The 20,451-nt window shown below is 41.7% G+C and overlaps 1 protein-coding gene across 1 annotated transcript in view; it reads right to left on the bottom strand.

Annotated features, from left to right (window-relative positions):
* The window catches only part of DNAH14 (dynein axonemal heavy chain 14), a 418,175-nt gene that overhangs the window by 27,775 nt on the left and 369,949 nt on the right, over positions 1 to 20,451 (bottom strand). Inside the window, exons 72-77 of the mRNA XM_077485830.1 lie at positions 18,183 to 18,392; positions 16,925 to 17,001; positions 15,394 to 15,550; positions 11,144 to 11,354; positions 8,746 to 8,848; positions 2,610 to 2,837 (exon numbers count right to left, since the gene is read on the bottom strand). Of these exons, the coding sequence (XP_077341956.1) occupies positions 2,610 to 2,837; positions 8,746 to 8,848; positions 11,144 to 11,354; positions 15,394 to 15,550; positions 16,925 to 17,001; positions 18,183 to 18,392 (986 nt within the window). The remainder of the gene's footprint in view (positions 1 to 2,609; positions 2,838 to 8,745; positions 8,849 to 11,143; positions 11,355 to 15,393; positions 15,551 to 16,924; positions 17,002 to 18,182; positions 18,393 to 20,451) is intronic.

Genomic DNA, 20,451 nt, shown 5'->3' with positions numbered 1-20,451 from the left:
AACAGGGAAGATATTGAATCCTGTGTTCCTGCAAAGCAGCAACATGGATCATTGCCTTCCCCTAGTCAAAGCACCTCCCACACAGTGAGAAAGCACAGTCTAGGCACACAGTTAAAGTGGTTGTAAACCCTTACAACACACTTTCACCTACAGGTAAGCCTAGATTAAGGCTTACCTGTAGGTGCTGTAAATATCTCCTAAACCTACATGGTTTAGGAGATATCTACAATTCCCCGTACGAGGATTCCTTCTGCTCATGCACCGATGTATTTTGTGCATGCGCACTTTAGAAGGGTCACAGCGTGCCGTTTTCATTAAAGGACATGCAGTGACTGGCGGCTCCCGTTCGCGCATGCGCGGGAGTGATGTCACGCAACTCCGGCCAGTCATAGAGACGGAGTCCGCGACGCTGGAAGGAAGATACAGTAGATGCTTCCAGCCGTCGAGGAAATCAGGGGCATCGCTGGCTCCTGTGTCAGGTAAGTGATACATAATGAGCTACTATTCGATGCATAGTAGCCCATTATGCTTTACCTTTGCAGGGAAACAAAGAGGAAGTAAACCCATCAGGGTTTAATTTCTCTTTAACCCTTTGATCGCCCCTGATGTTAACCCCTTCCTAGCCAGTGTCATTAGTAAAGTGACAGTGCATATTTATTTTTAGCAGTGATCACTGTATAAAAGTGTCACTGGTCCCCAAAAAGTTTCAAAAGTGTCACTTAGTGTCTGATTTATCTGCCGCAATATTGCAGTCCCGCTATAAGCTGATCGCCACCATTACTAGTAAAAATAAATAAATAAAACTATCCTGTAGAATAGATTTTAGATGCTATAACTTTCGCTCAAACCAATCAATATAAGCTTATTTAGACTTGTTTTTTATCAAAAATATATAGCAGAATACATATTGGTCTAAATTGATGAAGAAATTAAATTTTTTACATTTTTTATATTTGATATGTATTATAGAAAAAAGTAAAAATTATTGTTTTTCAAAATGGTCGGTCTTTTTTTTGTTTATAGTGCAAAAAAATAAAAACTGCAGAGGTGATCAGATACCACAAAAAGAAAGCTCTATTTGTGGAAAAAAAGGACATACATTTTATTTGGGTACAGCGTCGCATGACTGTGCAATTGTCAGTTAAAATAACAGTGCCGTATCGCACAAAATGGCCTTTTCATGAAGGAGGGTAAATCTTCCAGAGATCAAGTGGTTAACAAAAGCTGAAATAGCGGTGTTACCTCCAGAGTCCCTGATATTTTTATCAGCCATCCTGGCCCCCTCCTGTGTGACATCATGAATGAATAAAACGCTGCACCGCTCACATGCTCCTGTCAGGTACAGCGGCCAATCCAAGCACTGCTCCAGGGTACTGGGTCACTGATAAGAGCACGTCAAGTCCATACAGCCACAAATTTTTCCCATGACCACACATCAATATAGTGAATCACAAAACAAATGAACACAAAATGGCTTCAGCTGGCTCTCCATCCATAAGGAAAGCCCCTCTAACATGTTTCACCCGTATAAGGGTTAATCGTAGCAATTAAGCCCTATACGGGTGAAACATGTTAGAGGGGCTTTCCTTATGGATGGAGAGCCAGCTGAAGCCATTTAATATTCATTTGTTTTGGGATATTCTGTATTGATGTGCGGTCCTGGGAAACAATTATGGCAACTTCGTTTTGTAGCTTTGTCTTACTGAAGAGTCATGACAGATTTTTCCCTCCATAAGGCCCCTCCTAGGTCATCACAAGTTGTCATGCTGCATGAGCTCTCCATTGTCTCTCCAATCAAATAAGATCACACTGCTGACATCACAGGGGGTGGAGAGATGCTGCAGGAGTAAATCCAACTGTGATCATGACACCTCATATTTAAATATTTATTTGATCTATAGGATCTCGACCTTTTAACCCCTGCCCCCTCTTCCTAATCAATCTTTCTTCCTCAATGAAAAGTGGGGGGTTCTATTGCTGTCTGGATGAGGAGAACATTTCTCCTTGGCTGTTTAGTAGTGCGGTCCAGAACACTGTACACTGGCATAATAAGGAGGAAAGTCGGCCCAAAGTGCTGATCACCAGCCCCCCGCCCCCGGAAGAGGCTTCACAGTGGGAAACAAGCATACCTCATATGGGGTGGTGGGTGGAACCTCAGCATCCAGTGGGGCAAATGGCAAATGTATCAAACAGTAGCTGCTCAACACAGTGAAGACTTCACTTGCTGTCCACCGGAAAGGTGAATATGCAATATGTTTTTTATAAGGTGCCTTTCATTTGATTTTTGTACTGTACTGACATGATAGCTTTAATGGAAAACAAATATGTGACCCCCAAGCAATGTCTGATTGGTTGATATGGGCAACACATGCAGCTTACAGTACTCTAAAGCCCCATACACCCTATCAGTTTTTCTGCTGAGTTTTTCCTTCAGATTTACCAAAACCATATAATATGAGGTCAAACCTTAGGAGTTTCAATTTGTATGCAACCAGGCAGGCCCTTGCACTACATGGTTTTGGTAAACCTGAAGGAAAAAATCTGTAGAAAATCTGATAAGAGTGAATGGGGCATTAGTTATGTGTATACAAAAAGCAGCGAGTACAGACCTCCAGGTCAGAAGAAGTAAACTCGTAGGGAATATTCCAGCCCAGTGCCCCGTATTTTCGCCTCTCATTTAGCACAGAGTGGAAGAGGCATAGACTGAAGAGCAGCTTTTTCCAGGGCTGTCCATGGTTCTCCTTCTCAAACATCTTCTCGGTTATCAGTCCAGTTCCAGTATTGTCAAACGTCTGCAGCAGTTTCCCCTTCAAACCCATAGGGGGCTCTACAGCCATCTACCAGAAAACAGAAGAAACATTAAAGCGAAACCTCAGGAACAGCTAAACATGCAGTTGGAAAAAATATATGGGAACTATTTAATCTGTCAGAATAGTTGTACAGTAAATCTGTACTACCAGTCTTGTATTTTCGACTCTCTTGCCTCACTGCATAGCCAGCAAGGTGAAGCCACTGTTCACTCCTGTAGCTTTGTGGATACCTGCATCACTTGTCTGCTTTTTGGGCTATAAAAGGTGATCATCATTTTATTTAAATCTCGCATGTTCACCTTTCTCCTCACTGACATGAGATTTTACTCTACAGCTATGAAAAGAATAGTGTATTCCTGCAGCTGTATTTACAGGTGCATGTGGATTTTAGGAATTTTATGTGGAATTCAAAAAGAAATAATTAAATTTACCGGTATTTATTTTATTATTTTTAAATAACATTTTATATTTTGATATATTTAAATAGATATGTGGGCATGTGCTAGGAGTATGTATGTGTGGTTTTGTTGAGAAGTGTTTTTATTGCTGCTGTAAAGAGTACTTGGAAAAATGTTGTTGTATGTATACAATGACAGTAAAGTATATCTATAGTGGCGGCTGCTCAGCCTGACAGGGTGATTACCTGCAGTTAGGGACAGATGATAGTCCCTGGATACAAGCAGCTTCAACTATTTGCATCTACCTGTGAATCCAGCCATTCTTGCTACAGCTGTCAGTAAAATCTAGTATGAATGAGGCATCACATGCCCAAGACTAGACATATGCAGAACAAAAAAAATTACTAATTTTGTTTAGTTGCATTTGTAATGAAATTCGCTTTGTTTTGTTTATTCCTTTTTGACTGGATTCAAAATTTTCCAATGGATTGAAAGTATTCAAAATCAAATTGAAAATACCAAATTCCAATTTTAAATCTATTTTATTCTGTTCTATATTATTCTTTTATTTTCTATTATATTCTTTTATTTTCTATTCTATACTATTCTTTTATCTTCTATTCTGTTTTATTCTATTCTTTTCAAAATTCGAATTTCAGAAGACAGCTAAAGTATGTTTTTTCTATTTTATTCTATTCGAAATTCAAATTCGAATTTCAGAAGACGGCTTTATTCTTTCTATTTTATTCTATTCGAAATTTGAATTTCAAAAGATGGCTATATTCTTTCTATTTTATTCTATTGTTTTCGAAATTCGGAAAACAGCTATATTCTTTATTTTCAATTCTATTCGAAATTCGAATTTTAGAAGACGGCTATATTCTTTTTTTTTTATTCTATTCTAATCTAGTCTATGTTTTCTATTCTATTAATTTATATTCTGTTTTATTTTGAATCTATTCAATAAATCAGCCTAAGTAGGAATCATCATAGTATTTCACTTTTATACCTTGCAATATGTTTCCTTTTTAAAGCGGGAGTCCACCGGGACTCCGCGTTTTTTTTTTTTTTTTTAAAAGCCAGCAGCTACAAATACTGCAGCTGCTGACTTTTAAAATAGTGACACTTACCTGTCCAGGGCGCCCGCGATGTCGGCACCCGAAGCCGATCTCTAGGTCGCCTGTCGGGTCCTGCCGCCGCCATCTTGGGTATGGGAATCAGGAAATGGAGCCTTTCAGCTTAATTTCCCGGTTCCCTACTGCGCATGCGCGAATCGCTCCCTGCTGCCTCTGGGATCTGTGTGTTTCCCAGCAGGCAGCGGGGCACTTGCGGGAAGGGGCGGGCACTTGCGGAAAGGGGCGTAAGTTACGCCCCTTTCCGCAGAGAGCTATCCCGGAAGTGGGTGCAGTTACCTGGATTATCCAGGTAACTGCACCCCCCTCCCCCCTGAAAGGTGCCGATTGTGGCACCGGAGGGGGGGAGGGTTCCGATGAGCGGAAGGTCCACTTTAGGGTGGACCTCCGCTTTAAATTCAAATTCATTTTCAAATTCAAGTTTGGATAATTCGTTTGGTTGTCATTTATTTCAAATTAGTTGAAATTCATTACTATTGTGATTTGGATACATTTGAATCACCAAATAATGAACATTTTGTCCGAATTTCGATTCCTAACAAAATTAATTGCACATGTCTACCCAAGACCCCCACTCCAGCCCCCAGTTCTTGAAAACATGTTAGATTGGCAGCACTATGCATTGCCATTGAATTTCAATAGCTCACAAGAATGAATGTCACACTCTCTGCCATACAGCTGACAGTTGGAGGATTGGGAATGGTATATAATGTTCTTTAAAATTATAATTTTAGGTGCTATATATATATATATATATATATATATATATAATTTTTTTTTGCATATTTGTCACACTTAAATGACTCAGATCATCAAAAAATGCAATGCAACAACTGCAATCAAGCGTTTGCAATAACTGGCAATGCGGAACAATTTTGGCCCACTCTTCTTTGCAGAATTGTTTTAATTCAGCCACATTGGAGGGTTTTCCAGCATGAACGGCCTGTGTAAGGTCACGATACAGCATGTCAATTGGATTTAAGTCTGGGCTTTGACTAGGCCACTCCAAACCCTAAATTTTTCTTTACTTGAACCATTTGTAGGTGGACTTGCTGTTGTGTATCGGCTCATTGTACTGCTGCATAACACAAATGCAATTGAGCTTGAGATCACAAAGTGATGGCCAAATATTCTCCTTTAGGCTCGGCAATGCTGTCTGTCCCTGTTCTCCGTTTCAGGGACAAATCAGGGCAGAATCTTTGCCTGAATTTGTCCCTGAAACGGGAGCAAAGACACACAGTGTTTCTGTGCAGTGTGCTCCACAGCCGCCCTGGAGACATGTGAACCGGCTCCATAGAGAGCCGGTCATATTCTCCGGCTATGTGAATTGGACGTGGGGAAACCCGCATCTAATTCCCATAGGTGTGAACTCAGCCTTAGGATTTTCTAGTTGAGCTCAGAATTCATGGTTCCATCAATTATGGTAAGTCGTCCAGGTCCTGAAGCTGCAAAGCAGCCCCAGACCATCACGCTACAACCACGTCTGACTGTCGGTATGATGTTCTTGTTATGAAATGCTGTATTTGTTTTATGCCAGATGGATGTACACCTTCCAAAAAGTTACATTTTTGTCTCCTCAGTCCACAGAATATTTACCTAAAATTCTTGGGAATAATCAAGATGTTTTTCGGTAAATGTGAGATGAGTATTTGTGTTCTTTTAGGTCAGCAGTGGCTTTGGCCTTGGAACTCTCCCATGGATGTCATTTTTGCCCAGTCTTTCTGATTTTTGAATCATGAACACTGATCTTACCTAAGGCAAGTGAGGCCTGCAGTTCTTCAGATGTTGTTCTGGGTACTTTTCTGACCTCCTGGATGAGTCGTCATCATGCTCTTGGAGTAATTTTTGTAGGCCGGTCACTCCTGGGAAGGTTCACCACTGTTCCAAATTATCTCCATTTGTAGATAACGACTCTTCCTGTGGTTCACTGGAGTTCCAAAGCCTTTTGAAACCCTCCCTAGAAACACTACTTTGTTTCTAATCTGTTCTTGATTTTTGTTAGATTGTGGCATGTTGTATGGCTTTTTGTGATCTGTTAGCGTGCCTCACTTCGTCAGACAGCTTCTATTTATGTGATTTCTTGATTTAACAGGTCTGGCAGTAATCAGGCCAGGGTGTGGCAAATTAAATTTAACTCAGCTTTTCAAAGAACTGTGGTTAATCACAGTTCATTCATGATTCAGCATGGGAGGGGGCAATTACTTTTTCACATAGGGCCAGGCAGGTTTGAACAGCTTTTTTCCCTTAATAAATGAAATAATTTAAAAACTGCATCTTGGATTTACTCGGGTTATCTTTGTGTAATATTAACCACTTCAATACAGTTCACTTCCCTCCCGGTCATTCTATGCTGTACTCAAATTTTTTTTTTATCATTTTCTTCCCACAAATAGAGCTTTATTTGGTGGTATTTTATCACCTCTGTTTTTATTTTTTGCTAAACAAATAAAAAAAGACTGAAAATGTTGAAAACATTTTTTCTTTGTTTCCATTATAAAATTTTGTACATAGGTACGTTTTCTCCTTCACTGATGGACACTGATGAGGCTGCACTGCCGGACACTGATAAGGTGGCATTGATGAGCAAGGGTGAGGTGGCACCAATGAGGTGGCACTGATGATGGGCACTGATATGTGACACTGATGGGCACTAATAGGTGGCACTGATATGCAGTACTGATGGGCACTCATAGGCGGCACACATGGGAACTCATAGGTGGCACAGATGGGCACTGATAGGTGGGCACTGATGGGAATGGATGGGCACTGATAGGTGGCACTGATGGACACTGATGAGTGGCACTGATAGGCATCACTGATTAGGAGGCTCTGGCAGGTATTGCTGGTGGGCACATATTGGCATCATGTGTGGGCACACATTGCCACCCATGGCCACCAGGGATGCCATGCCTGGTGGTCATCAGTGGTGGCAGTCCCTGGTGGTCCTGGTTGGGCATCCTGTCAGAGGAGCAGCCGATTGGTTTTCCTCTACTCGCGCCTGTCAGATGCGAGTGAGGAAAAGCCGATAAATGTCTCTTCCTGTTTACATTGTGATCAGCCATGATTGGACACAGTTGATCACACGGTAAAAAGACTGACACGCCACAACAAGGATCACCGCGATGCTCGTCCCCAGGGGTGCGCATCGGCTTGTTATCCTGACCACATCATATGACATCCAGTCAGGATATTGCATCCACTTTGCCAATGCCATTTTGCTATATGGCGGGTGGCAAGTGGTTAAAATTAGTTTGATGATCTGAATCATTTAAGTGTAAGAAATATGAAAAAAAAAAATCTAAAATCAGGGAGGGGGCAAATACTTTTCCACAGCAACATATATATATATATATATATATATATATATATATATATATATATATACACATACACACACGTACATACATACACATTTTAACATTTTTTTTTTTATTATTGTAAAATATAATGTTAAAGAGGAAGTAAACCCTGATGGGTTTACTTCCTCTTTCATTCCCTGCAAAGGCAAAGCATAATGGACTACTATGCATCGCATAGTAGCCCATTATGTGTCACTTACCTGACACAGGAGCCAGCGATGTCACCGCTGTCCCCTGTAGTCCGGCGCATCCATCTTTTCGGTGGGGTCTCGCAGCTCCGCCGCTGTCATTCAGCGGAGCCGCAATGACGTCACTCCTGCGCATGCGCACGGGAGCCGACACGCGCGGCAGCTCCATTGTTGGAAATGCCGCGCTCAGTGCGCCTGTGCGCCGCTGTCCACGGCGCATGCGCCGTAGACAGCGGTGCCTGTGTTCGGGCAAAAATCTCCTAAACCGTATAGGTTTAGGAGATATTTCTTGGACCTACAGGTAAGCCTTAATCTAGGCTTACCTGTAGGTCAAAGTGGTTTGTAAGGGTTTACAACCACTTTAAATGCTATATTGATCATTGGCTAGAAGAAACATTTGGCAAACATCTTTGTTAAGAAATAGCCCTCCTTCCCTCCCCCTTCTTCCCATTCCCCTGCTCCCTGTCTGGACTACTTATAAGTCTATACATTATGGCTGCACTGCACTGATGTGACTGTTACCTTGCCGAATGAATTGTAACATGCTGTTTTGTCCTGAGTGAAGTTGAAGTTTACCTCAGTTTTTTTTGGTATTTTTGTACAAATCTAATATAAACCCTATTGATAAAAAAAAAAAGAAGAAATAGCATCCAGCATACTGGATTGGTGGCTAGTAACGCTGTGCAGCACGGGGTGCATAGAATCACTTCCCAACCGGAACAGTATCTACATAGATTTTGCATGATCACTCATGTTTGTGTGGGTGCTCCAGTTTCCTCCCTGGCTCTTCCTACACCGGCTCTAACAGAGTGTATTAATGTTGAGGCATCAAGCTGTTTAATGAATTGTAGTCTCACCTTGAAACCCTTCTGTAGAATGGACACTGGAAACAATCGGTCTGATTTGGAGCTCAGCCACAGTCTAAACTGGGGATCTATAGATTGATTCAGCTGCTCGAATCTGTAAGAAACCCAGCCACAAATCAATTGGGTGAAGCTAGTCATACATTGTGCTTTTTAAACAAATAAGGTACATAGGTCATTCACAATCCATTATGGACTCAAAGCGGAGCTAACATCATTAGCATTTGTGCTGAGTAGCATATTGGTGTATTTATTATCTCTTAGGCTAGTAATATTCTAGGTACAGTATCTCACAAAAGTGAGTACACCCCTCACATTTTTGTCAATATTTTATTATATCTTTTCATGTGACTGAACACTGAAGAAATTACACTTTGCTACAATGTACAATGTAAAGTAGTGAGTGTACAGCTTGTATAACAGTGTAAATTTGCTGCCCCCTCAAAATAACTCAACACACAGAAATGAATGTTGAAACTGCTGGCAACAAAAGTCAGTACACCTCTAAGTGTAAATGCCCCAATTGGGTCCAATTAGCTATTTTCCCTCCCCGGTGTCATGTGACTCATTAGTGTTCCAAGGTCTCAGGTGTGAATAGGGAGCAAAGAACTCTCTGAGGATCTGAAAAACATAATTGTTGCTCTACATAAAGATGGCCAAGGCTATAAGAAGATTGCCAAGACCCTGAAACTGAGCTGCAGCACAGCGGCCAAGACCATACAACAGTTTAACAGGACAGGTTCCACTCAGAGCAGACCTTACCATGGTCGATCAAAGAAGTTGAGTGCACATGCTCAGAGTCATATCCAGGGGATGTCTTTGGGAAATAGATGTGTGAGTGCTTACAGCATTGCTGCAGAGGCTATAGGGGTGGGGGGTCAGCCTGTCAGTGCTCAGACCATAGGCTGCACACTGCATTAAATTGGTCTGCATGGCTGTCGTCCCAGATGGAAGCCTCTTCTAAAGATGATGCACAAGAAAGCTCGCAAATGCCCACAAACAGTTTGCTGAAGACAAGCAGACTAAGTAAATGGATTATGGAACCATGTACTGTAGTCTGATGAGACCAAGATAAGCTTATTTGGTTCAGATGATGTCAAGCGTGTGTGGTGGCAACCAGGTGAAGAGTACAAAGACAAGTGTGTCTTGCCTACAGTCAAGCATGGTGATGGCGTGTCATGATCTAGGGCTGCATGAGTGCCGAGGGCACTGGGGAGCTACAGTTCATTGAGGAAACATAAATGCCAACATGTACTGTGACATACTGAATCATAGCATGATCCCCTCCCTTTTGGAGACTGGGCCGCAGGGCAGTATTCCAACATAAGGACCCTAAACCTACCTCCAAGACGACCACTGCCTTGCTAAAGAAGCTGAGGGTAAAGGTGTTGGACTGGCCAAGCATGTCTACAGACCTAAACCCTATTGGGCATCTGTGGGGCATCCTCAAATGGAAGGTAGAGGAGCGCAAGGTCTCTAACATCCACCAGCTCTGTGATGTTGTCATGGAGGAGTGGAAGAGGACTCTGGTGAACTCCATGTCCAAGAGGGTTAAGGCAGTGCTGGAAAATAATGGTGGTCACACAGATTATTGACACTTTGGGCCCAATTTGGACATTTTCACTTAGGGGTATACTCACTTTTGTTGCCAGCGGTTTAGACATTAATGGCTGTGTTGAGTTATTTTGAGAGGACAGCAAATATACACTGTTATACAAGCTGTACACTCACTACTTTACATTGTAGCAAAGTGTAATTTCTTCAGTGTTGTCAGATGAAAAGATAGAATAAAATATTTACAAAAATGTGAGGGGTGCACTCACTTTTGTGAGATACTGTATTTATTACCTCTCGGAGAGATCATGGTACTCCCCCTGACAGTGCCTTTATCTGCTTTCCTCTCCAGAAGGACAGAGTGATCTTATTTTAAAGCATCATTAGCATCTACATGCTGGACTGAGATATTGGCTCAGAAATTACACAATTCTGTAAATCCTGGTACCTGTGCAGTTTTGTTTGTGTTTACAAATGTCTAACATAGATTAGCGCTTACCTTGTTACTTGCAAGAGGTACAGTGTACAGCCTGGGTCATCATTTGGTGAAAGAAGATTGAGGAAATGCTGTCTACTGCCTGCAGTAGACTGGTGACATCATATCAGCCTAGACAAAGTCACTTGACTGCAGCACTAGGGTGGATTTTTAAAGATAAATGGTGGAGCATTTCAGAAAAACTATAGTGTTTCTGTATGTTGTGACACATCAAGAGTTAGTTTATGTGAAAGTGTAAAGTTTGGTCGAATTTAAGGTCCAGTTGATAAGGAGTAATATGAGTACATTTCGTTAAAGCACACAGCATACTGTAGTGTTATTTGTAATAGTGGATAGACTTACCCCTCCACAATTTCCCTCAGCCTGGGCATAAAGGAAGCGGCGAGGTGGCAGTTTTGCAGGAACACCCAATGTCCTTTTAGCCTCTTGGATTTGTTGATCAGCTCTTCTGCCTTCACCCCCTGACCACGGCCCAGAGAGATCATGTCCAGGTGCAGAGTGCTGCCTCGGGTCTCCAGTGCCAGGCGTTCAAGGTCACCAACCGGGTCACTACCTGTTATGATGGATTGTGTGAAAGTTACATGCATCCCTCAAGCTACAAACCTAATAAAGCCAGACTGATTTTGTTTTGGATCGAGAAAGAAAGGGTTAGACCTTCTGTCATGCTTGTTCTTATACATGGGATTTCTCTGTTCTGTCTGTTATGTGTCACCTGCACAGGAAGTGAGGAGAAATCTCGCACACAGGGAGATAGACAACAAAAAAGTCCACCTAGAGTTTTTAAACTATCATTGATAACTTAGAAAATGTTTTATTGCTGCCTGTGTCCTCAGTGGGGAGAATTCATCTCACTTGCTGTTTTGTCTGCCATATGTCAAATATGCTAGAAGTGGGAAAATATCTCCTAAATGGGTACACAGCATTAAAAACACATTTTTAAAGCATTACCTTTATTAATCAAAAAAAAAAACTCTTTTGTGCATCCCTCTGATACAGTTTAAAATTGTTGCTGTGGTTTATTTGGACTAATAAATCACTTTCAGGACCATCTCACACTTGCAATTTATTTGCAGTCCCCTAGGTTTATCTATTTGAAGCCAATTCTTGCTAAGGATGTCGCAGGTCTTTTCTATTCAATCACTAACCTGCTAATTTTATAGTAATAGTAAGCCAAATAAGCCAGGAGCACTGAATTCATTAAGACTCCAAGGCTGATATGACTGACTTAATACATACAAAGGAGTGATATCCAGCAAATGAGACAGGGAAAATAATAGTAAAATGGTAAAGTGCTAATATCAGTGATATACCATATCCCTATAAATATCAAAAGTACTCCTTGTAGCAAAAATAGCGCCTCCCAAGAAGCTATATGGGCAGACTGGTGGAGCTGAAACTTCATGCATATTGTGGCTGCACTCTGCTTTTATATGCACTCTGTATATGATGTAATTGTGCTGCTTTATTTACATGTATAATTCATTTTAGCAAAGGCTTTCACATTGTTTGTACTTTACTGGTGGTACAGACAATTTTTAACATAAAGAACATATTCACTGTCTTGGCTGTAGTGATGTATTGGTCGGAGAATGGAACCTCAATGCACGGTGGGGAACAGGGGTATCTGTAGAATGCCAAAAAGTCTTATGGAGACGGAAGCATTAGAAGGGAGGGGAAGTAAGAGACAAAGATCACTGGGAAGGTGAGTATAACAGCTCTTCACCTGTAGGGACATTTTAGTAAGATTTTTTTGAAGCCTGAGACAGTTCCTTTAAATTTGAAACTCCATAGAGCTCACACATACTGTATATGCCGTACCACAGAAGTGTGCCTTCTTCCTAGGCACTGCATATATGCGCTTGGCGCCTGTGCTTGAAGTGTGCTTACAGCACAGAAACCAAACTGTCACCAACAGCTACTGGACTCCTTTAATTGATTGGGAGCTGGGAGCATGGGTTCTTGATCACGCGATCGCTGAGATAGCCTGTGATGGGCTATAAAATTGATTAGTCAATAAAATCCACCCCTGTACTGTTTGTCTTTTCGGACTGGAGGAAAAAATACATTAAATCTTTTTCTTCTAGTCAGAAGAGAAGAGTGTAGTGAAAAAAAAACAAAGAACGATAATAATAAAAATAATAATAAATACATAAAGATAACATGTCTAGATCAGTGCTTTATCTAAGTTAGTGTCAGGGTCAATATCAAAAGTCACTGTCAAGTTCAAAGATCACATTCATGGTGTTTCAGGTACGATTTAATAAAAAAAGGATTTTTTATTTAGTGATATGTGTTTAGGTAGGCTAAAAAGGGCAAAAAGGGCAACATGTGCACCATTGTTTCATGGCCCTACACAGATACAAATAGCAAATATATACATGTAGTTTTGCCGCAAATGCCAGGAGTAGAAGAATTTATTTCAGATTTTTCTTTATAGTGACAGCAGATGGTAATGGCACAAAACTCATAGACAAGCTATAAAACATACAGTTTTCCTTTGAATCAATTTATATCTAATATCATTTACCATCAAATGTAAGTCCAGTTTGTCCTGAAAAAACATCAAGGTATGATCCACCTGCTAGGCTTCAGCAGGCTTTCAACATGCTTCAATTTTGAAATTCTGAAGCCTGCTAGCAGCTTCTTTAAAGGATATCTAAAGGTTTTAAAAAAAAAAACAAAAAACAAAAAACAAACGTCATACTTACCTCCTCTGTGCAAGATCCTCCTCTTCTGGGGTCCCTTAGCAGCGCTCCTCCTCTTCTCTCCAATGGGGCACTCGTGCGGATGCACTCCCATGTCCTGCTGTTGCGTTTATTGACACAGACAGCAGGACTCTGCCCCACCACCGGGCTCCCGCGTCTTTGGATTTGATTGACAGCAGCGGGAGCAAACGGCTGCGCTGCCATCAATCTATCCAATCAGGACCCAAGACACCGGCTGGAGCTGGTGTGCTCGTCCCTGTCAAAAAGTCCAGGTTCAGGTAAGTAAAAGGGGGGCTCTAGGGGGCAGCTGCATCACAGAAGGTTTTTCGCCTAAATGCATAGAATGCATTTAGGTGAAAAACCTTGAGGGTTTATAACCCCTTTAAAGTGGCAATCCACACTCCCATTAGGATCTGTATTCAACATTTACAAACAGAAGCTGAATGGTACTTCAAAAGCTTCAACAAAGCTTGCTAAAGGCTCTTCAAATGATTTGTCAAAGCTTGCTGTTTACTACAAGCTAAGTCCATGTAAAACAGGCTACAGACATTAAGGGGTTAAAATGAAGTTCAGGTTTACTATGAAATTCTGCCTAGAACAGGCATCATTAAATGGCGGACCATGGTCCATTTTTGGACCGAGTCGCTGTCTCCTACAGAGCACCGCGGTCCTACCATTTAGGAGTCAATTCTTTCCCCCAGCCCCCACAGCTGTTTCACAGCAGAGCAGAGAGTGGGAGGCAGGGCAGTAATAGATGTAGAGCAGGAGGCACAGCAGCACTGAATGAAGGGTGGGAGCTGCCTAAGTTAAGTTTCCAGATTACCCAGCCGGTGATTGGTAGCTAGGGCACAGGATGGTCCTAGCAACTAATCACCAGCTTGTTCCTGCTCCCATCCTTTATCCATTGCTGCTCTGCCTCCTGTTCTGTGTACCTGTCCAAGGCAGGAGAATGAGGGGAGGCAGTGGGGGACGTTGTGAAGGTAAAGACAGCACTACCGTGGGGAGGGGGGTAATGAGAAGTTGGAAGAGAGGACATCACTGTGGGGGTGATGAGAAGGGGGCAGAAGACACTGCTGTGGGGGGTATTGTGAAGGGGGACAGAGGACACCACTGTGGGGGGTAATGTGAAGGGGGGCAGAGGACATCATTGTTGGGGGTAATGTGAAGAGGGACAGAGGACATCATTGTTGGGGGTACTGTGAAGAGGGACAGGGGACACAACGGTGGGGGTGATGAGAAGGGGGCAGGGGACACTGTTGTGGGGGTGATGAGAAGGGGGTAGAGGACACTGCTGTGGGAGGTGATGTGACGAGGGACAGAGGACACCACTGTGGGGGTGATGTGAAGGGGGACAGAGGACACCACTGTGGGGGTGATGAGAAGGGGGACAGAGGACACCACTGTGGGGGTGATGAGAAGGGGGACAGAGGACACCACTGTGGGGGTGATGAGAAGGGCAGAGGACACCTCTGTGGGGGTGATGAGAAGGGACAGAGGACACCACTGTGGGGGTGATGAGAAGGGGCAGAGGACACCTCTGTGGGGGGGGGGTTGATGTGAAGAGGGGTTGGGCACACTACTGTGAAGGGGGCTGAGAGCACTAATGTGAAGGGAAAACTGTGATTTGAATTGGAGACTGTGATGTAAAAGGAGGGGATTGTAATATGCAGGGGGGTGGGACTGAGGACAATGATGTAAGAATGGGATTGTGATATAAGTGGAAGGAGTCATCACACAAACATGCAATTCAGACCTTTACTGGAGGAAAACTTTACTGATCAGACCCCAGCAAATTTTAGTTCAATCCTCCTATTCTCAAATATTATTATAATACATTTTCTTTAAAGGGAATTATAATAACTGTAAAAAAAAAAATGAACTACTCACCAGAAGAGAGTATGAAGATAATTGGGGAAGTGTTGCTGGTTTCCTCTAGGGCTTGTTTCAGATTCATTGCACTGCTCTGAACATATTCTTTGCCCATCTTCTCAATAATAAACTCCTGGATGGCGCTGAATAAACTTTCTGGACGGAGGATCTTGATCTAAACACAGAGATCCATTTGAGTTTATTTAGGGCAGGTAATGATAGACACTTAGAAGGGATTTTGACTACCACCTGCTGTGCATGTCATTTTTGCCAAGCACGGAGCAATAGACCTCAATAGGCTATTGTTTTACCAAAATGAGCTCAGCAACCATGCCAAGTGTAGAAGGAGTGACAGTTTATGGAGTTTTATAGACTGCCTATGGATCAGTGTTCTTCAGCACAGCGCTGTCACATGGAGTAAGTCCCATGCTTCTCCATACCTGGAAGTACGGGATTTTACATTCAGCTCCTGGCTCTGAAGGGAACGTCTAGGTAGTAAAAGAAGTATGTATGCGCTGCTGGGGAAGGGGAGATTCAAGTTGCTTGGCAGTGAATTGACAAAGTACAATTTCACTTTAAACCCACATTATCACACCTATGGAGTAAGATGTTCCAATATAACAAGCTGAAAGCTTTATACTCAACAAAATAGCGCCACAATGTGATGAAAATGAAATTGCACAATTTTATTGAGGTATCACACATTTCTAAAGGTAAATATAGATCTCAAATAAAGGTGCGATGAGCGGAGACAATTGGCAGAAGCCTTCCTCTCGAGCTTGGTGCATAACAACGTCTGTCTGAATGCTCCAAACAAACATGTGCTATTATGTTTAGGATTGAGGAAGAAGGAGCAGCAAGAAACATCTTCAGGTTATTTTAGGATTAACAGTTGCAGTCGGAAAATTTTTTGACATCTGTCCAATGGTTGTAAACATGGTTGTAAACTTCATACATGAAATATGAACAAAGTGTATCCCTCTATAGTGTGTACTTGTCTCAATTAAGAGCCCCAAGTATAATTCCTGTCTGCTGCTTCAGAGTGAATCACTTCTAACAAGTTTTCTTGACAATAAAAGAAAAAAGGTGACAGGGGAGGGATCTCCAGCTGATTGACAGCCTCAGCTCTGTTCCTGTGTGCTGTGTGAAAAGGGGGGGGGGGGTGTGTCTCTTCCCTCCAATCAGCTGTCAGAGCTCTCCTCACTGAGCTGTAACTTCAGCTCTACGTCCCCCTTTTTTCTCTATTTTCCACTTAGACAAGCTTTAGAATTCTAGAATCTGAACAGTTGTAGAGAAGAGAGGCCAGCAAATAAACAGGTACAACTTATGTAGGAGGATTTGTGTATCACCCGAGGCTAGTTACTTCACTGGGTACATGTAAGCATTTACAACCGCTTTCATGAAACATTCCTAGACAAAAATAATTAACAGAGATTCTACTTCTATAGCACTGTGTTCAAAACAAAAAAAATCTGGAGTTCCACTTTAAGGTTACCTATTTATGGGATACCTAACAATTAACTAAAATGATAGATAATTTCATATTTACCAGTATAAGTTTCTGGAATGAAGAAAGTTTCTCCCAGTGAAACCCAGTGTCTTCTCTGTCTGAACCTCGCATCGTACCTGTTGAACACACCAGAAAGTAATTTTAATCAATAAACAGCTTCGCAAAACTATACTTGTACAGGGGGAGAATCTAGTGACAGGTGGGTGGCACACAGCAAGAGGGTGGATTGAATCTTCAGGATGGAGAGCAAGAGGTTGGTAAACATGTCTATAATATTTCTTTACTGACCACTACGTTCGCTTTCATGAATGAACACAGCGAGTGATCAGTACTGGACTTCTAAGGTTTTATTGGTAAATATCATTAACCACTTCAGCCTCAGAAGAATTTAGCCCCTTCCTGACCAGAGCACTTTTTGCGATCCGGCACTGCGTTGCTTTAACTGACAATTGCACGGTCGTGCAATGTTGTACCCAGACAAAATTGACGTCCTTTTTTTCTCACAAATAGAGCTTTCTTTTAGTGGTATTTGATCGCCTCTGTGGTTTTTTATTTTTTGCGCTATAAACAAAAACAGAGCGACAATTTTGAAAAAAAAAAACACATTATTTTTTTATATTTTTTACGTTTCGCTATAATAAATATCCCCCAAAATTATATAAAAAAACTATTTTTTTCCTCAATTTAGACCGATATGTATTCTTCTACATATTTCTGGTAAAAAAACCATCGCAATAAGCATTATTGATTGGTTTGTGCAAAAGTTATAGCGTCTACGAAATAGGGGATAGATTTATAGCATTATACATTTTTTTACTAGTAATGGCGGCGATCTGCAATTTTTATCATGACTGCGACATTATGGCGGACACATCAGACAATTTTGACACATTTTTGGGACCATTGGCATTAATACAGCGATCAATCCTATAAAATTGCATTGATTACTGTAAAAATGTCACTGGCAGTGAAGGTGTTAACACTAGGGGGCGCCCGATGGGATTAACTGTGTTCACTGGAGGTGATTCTAACTGAAGGGGGAGGGGACTGACTAGAGAAAGTGACAGATCGTGGTTCCTAGCTAATGGATCTTCTTTTTCTAGCTAATTTTTTTTGTACCTTCATTTTGTTGCTCACACATATATTTTCCAACCACATCCCACAGAAGCCTGTGTACATAGCTGGTGCAAGAAATGCTTGCAAAGACCGAATTTTTCTGTTTATGGCCAGCCTGTAACCACAAGACACTAGCTATAATTGGTTGTGCACTCGAGCAGGTTGGTGCAGCATTGTTTACCTTCCTGTAGCGAGAGGCCCTCTCCTCTGTAGGGGCTCTTGAGGAACTCATACAAGTTGTTGCTGTTGCAGAACTCCTTCCACTGTTGGTCACTGGATAGCAGAGAGTCACAGAGAGCCGAGAACGGATCCAAGTGGTGTGTCAGATACTCACACTGCCTCCAGGTGGAGCCAGAGAGCCAATGTGGGATATCAGGTGCTGCAGAGTCATCTGAAAGAATGGGGCCATCAACTTCAAGAATTGCAGGTAAAAACACAGAAAAATCAAGCATTTTAAATTCTTATATCCAGTGTTTTTTTCTTTTCTTTACATTAATGATTATCTTTTGACATGCCGCTAAACATTGCCAACTTCAGGAAGAGTTAATGACCTAGAACAGCCCCCTCTCCTCTTCTGGAAGTGTCTAATAACTCTCTCTGCTGGCCTAGCTCCCCTGCCACTTTATGTAGGTGGCAGGGAAATAGTGACAGGAAATACTATGGAGTGTCACTTAAGTGAGAGTCTATCGGGGCTGATGACATGACATCCAAGATGCCAGGACACAACAGTGTTCTCAGGGCGATTAGATGTCTACATAAGGGAGGCTTTTATAGGTAAATAACTTGCTTAAAATACATTTAATGCACATATATTCTTATGGGAAGATTGTTGTTAAAATGGGTGGTTTGGCGACAGGGTCTCTATAGGTTATATATGTTATATATATTGTTATATATAACAATAAACAAAGGAACTCACTCCCATATCTTTCTAAACAACCATACCTCCCAACATTTTGAGATGAGAATGAGGGACACCTACCAGCAAATGTATGTAGGCATGGGGCACGCCCCCTGCCACACCCCCTTAAAGGAAAATTAACCCAAGAAAAAGGTTAATTAAATCCACAAGGGATTTTTTTTACCACTACTATTCATTTATATTGGCTTTTAAAATGTATACATGCAGCAATTTAGAATTTGGAAAAAAGGTTTAGCACTGGGAAACACTTTTTGAAAGATAAAAAGTGCATTTTATATACAGCTATATGGATCAGACCAAAATGAGGGACAAAGGAGGGGGAAAGAGGCACAGAGGGACATTGCTCCAAGTCAGGGGCAGTCCCTCAAAATCAAGCACAGTTGGGCGCTATGAACAACACATACAGTACATTTTCACTAGAAAAGGGCAGCTGCACAGGCTGTTCAGGGTCCATAGTGGTCATATGCCATTACCATGTTATACTTGTGTAGGTATTTTAGCACCAACAATTTGATGCTTTGTCACAAAACACTTGTTACATTAATCTTTTTGCCATGTGATATGTGCAACTAAACCCAAAACCAAAATCTATTAGCTTTCTATCTCTTACAAGAAGTGGCTGCATTTGTTTTCACTTTTCAGTGTAAAAAACATTTTCTGCAAGTACAGAAAATACCTGTTCTTGTCACCTCCCGTGAGCTGAAATAAAGCACTAAGGATCATATCTCTATTGTGTAAAATACCAGGAATAGGTGTTCAAAGTCTAGCCTGCTTAGAAACCATGGCTACCCCAATAAATACAGTGGGGGAATGAGGGTAGACATAAAGGGTGTTATTTGCAGGATTATCAGGTGAAGGTAAAACCTGAGAAAAAATGCAGCCACCTCATCTAAGGACTGGCAAGCTGCAATGTATGAAATTTGTGTTTTTGGATTTACATAGAATTTAAAAATGTATTATTACAAAACTTTTAAATACACATTAAAATGTATCTGAAGCTACAACTTTTTTTCATATTTTGGATAGAGTAAAAAAGGGTTACAACCCCTGTCCAGTTTGTAATTCTAGAGAAGAAGTAAAATTAAAAGAGTTACAGTAGAAATGTATTTTTCCACATCAACTTTATATGTTATTGCATTTGATAAAAACTAGCGCCAATGTGCTTTGGGGATTCAAAATGCCCCTTTCATGTGGGCTTCCATGTCATGGATAAACTAGATATACATGCATTGGAGAGAGTGTGACCCGAAAAAGGGCTGAGGTGCAGAGTCTACGCATACCCACCAGATCTTCACCATAGCACCCCGCAACCAGTGATGGCCTTTTCTGTTGGACCTACCAGTTTGTGGCCCATGGTTCATCTTCTTTATTTCTGATGTCTAAGACCCCTTTCACACTGGGGTGCTTTGCAGGCGCTACAGTGCTAAAAATCGCGCCTGCAAAGCGCCCTAAAAGAGCCGCTGCTGTGTCTCCAGTGTAAAAGCCCCGAGGGCTTTCACACTGGAGCGGTGCTCTGGCAGGATGCTAA

This window comes from Lithobates pipiens, unplaced genomic scaffold, assembly GCF_037356315.1.
Source record: "Lithobates pipiens isolate NorthernLeopardFrog02 unplaced genomic scaffold, aLitPip1_a1.2 Scaffold_18, whole genome shotgun sequence".
Classification (NCBI taxonomy): domain Eukaryota; kingdom Metazoa; phylum Chordata; class Amphibia; order Anura; family Ranidae; genus Lithobates; species Lithobates pipiens.
Note: the sequence above shows the minus strand (reverse complement) of the source record. Positions and strands in the feature narration are given on the sequence as shown.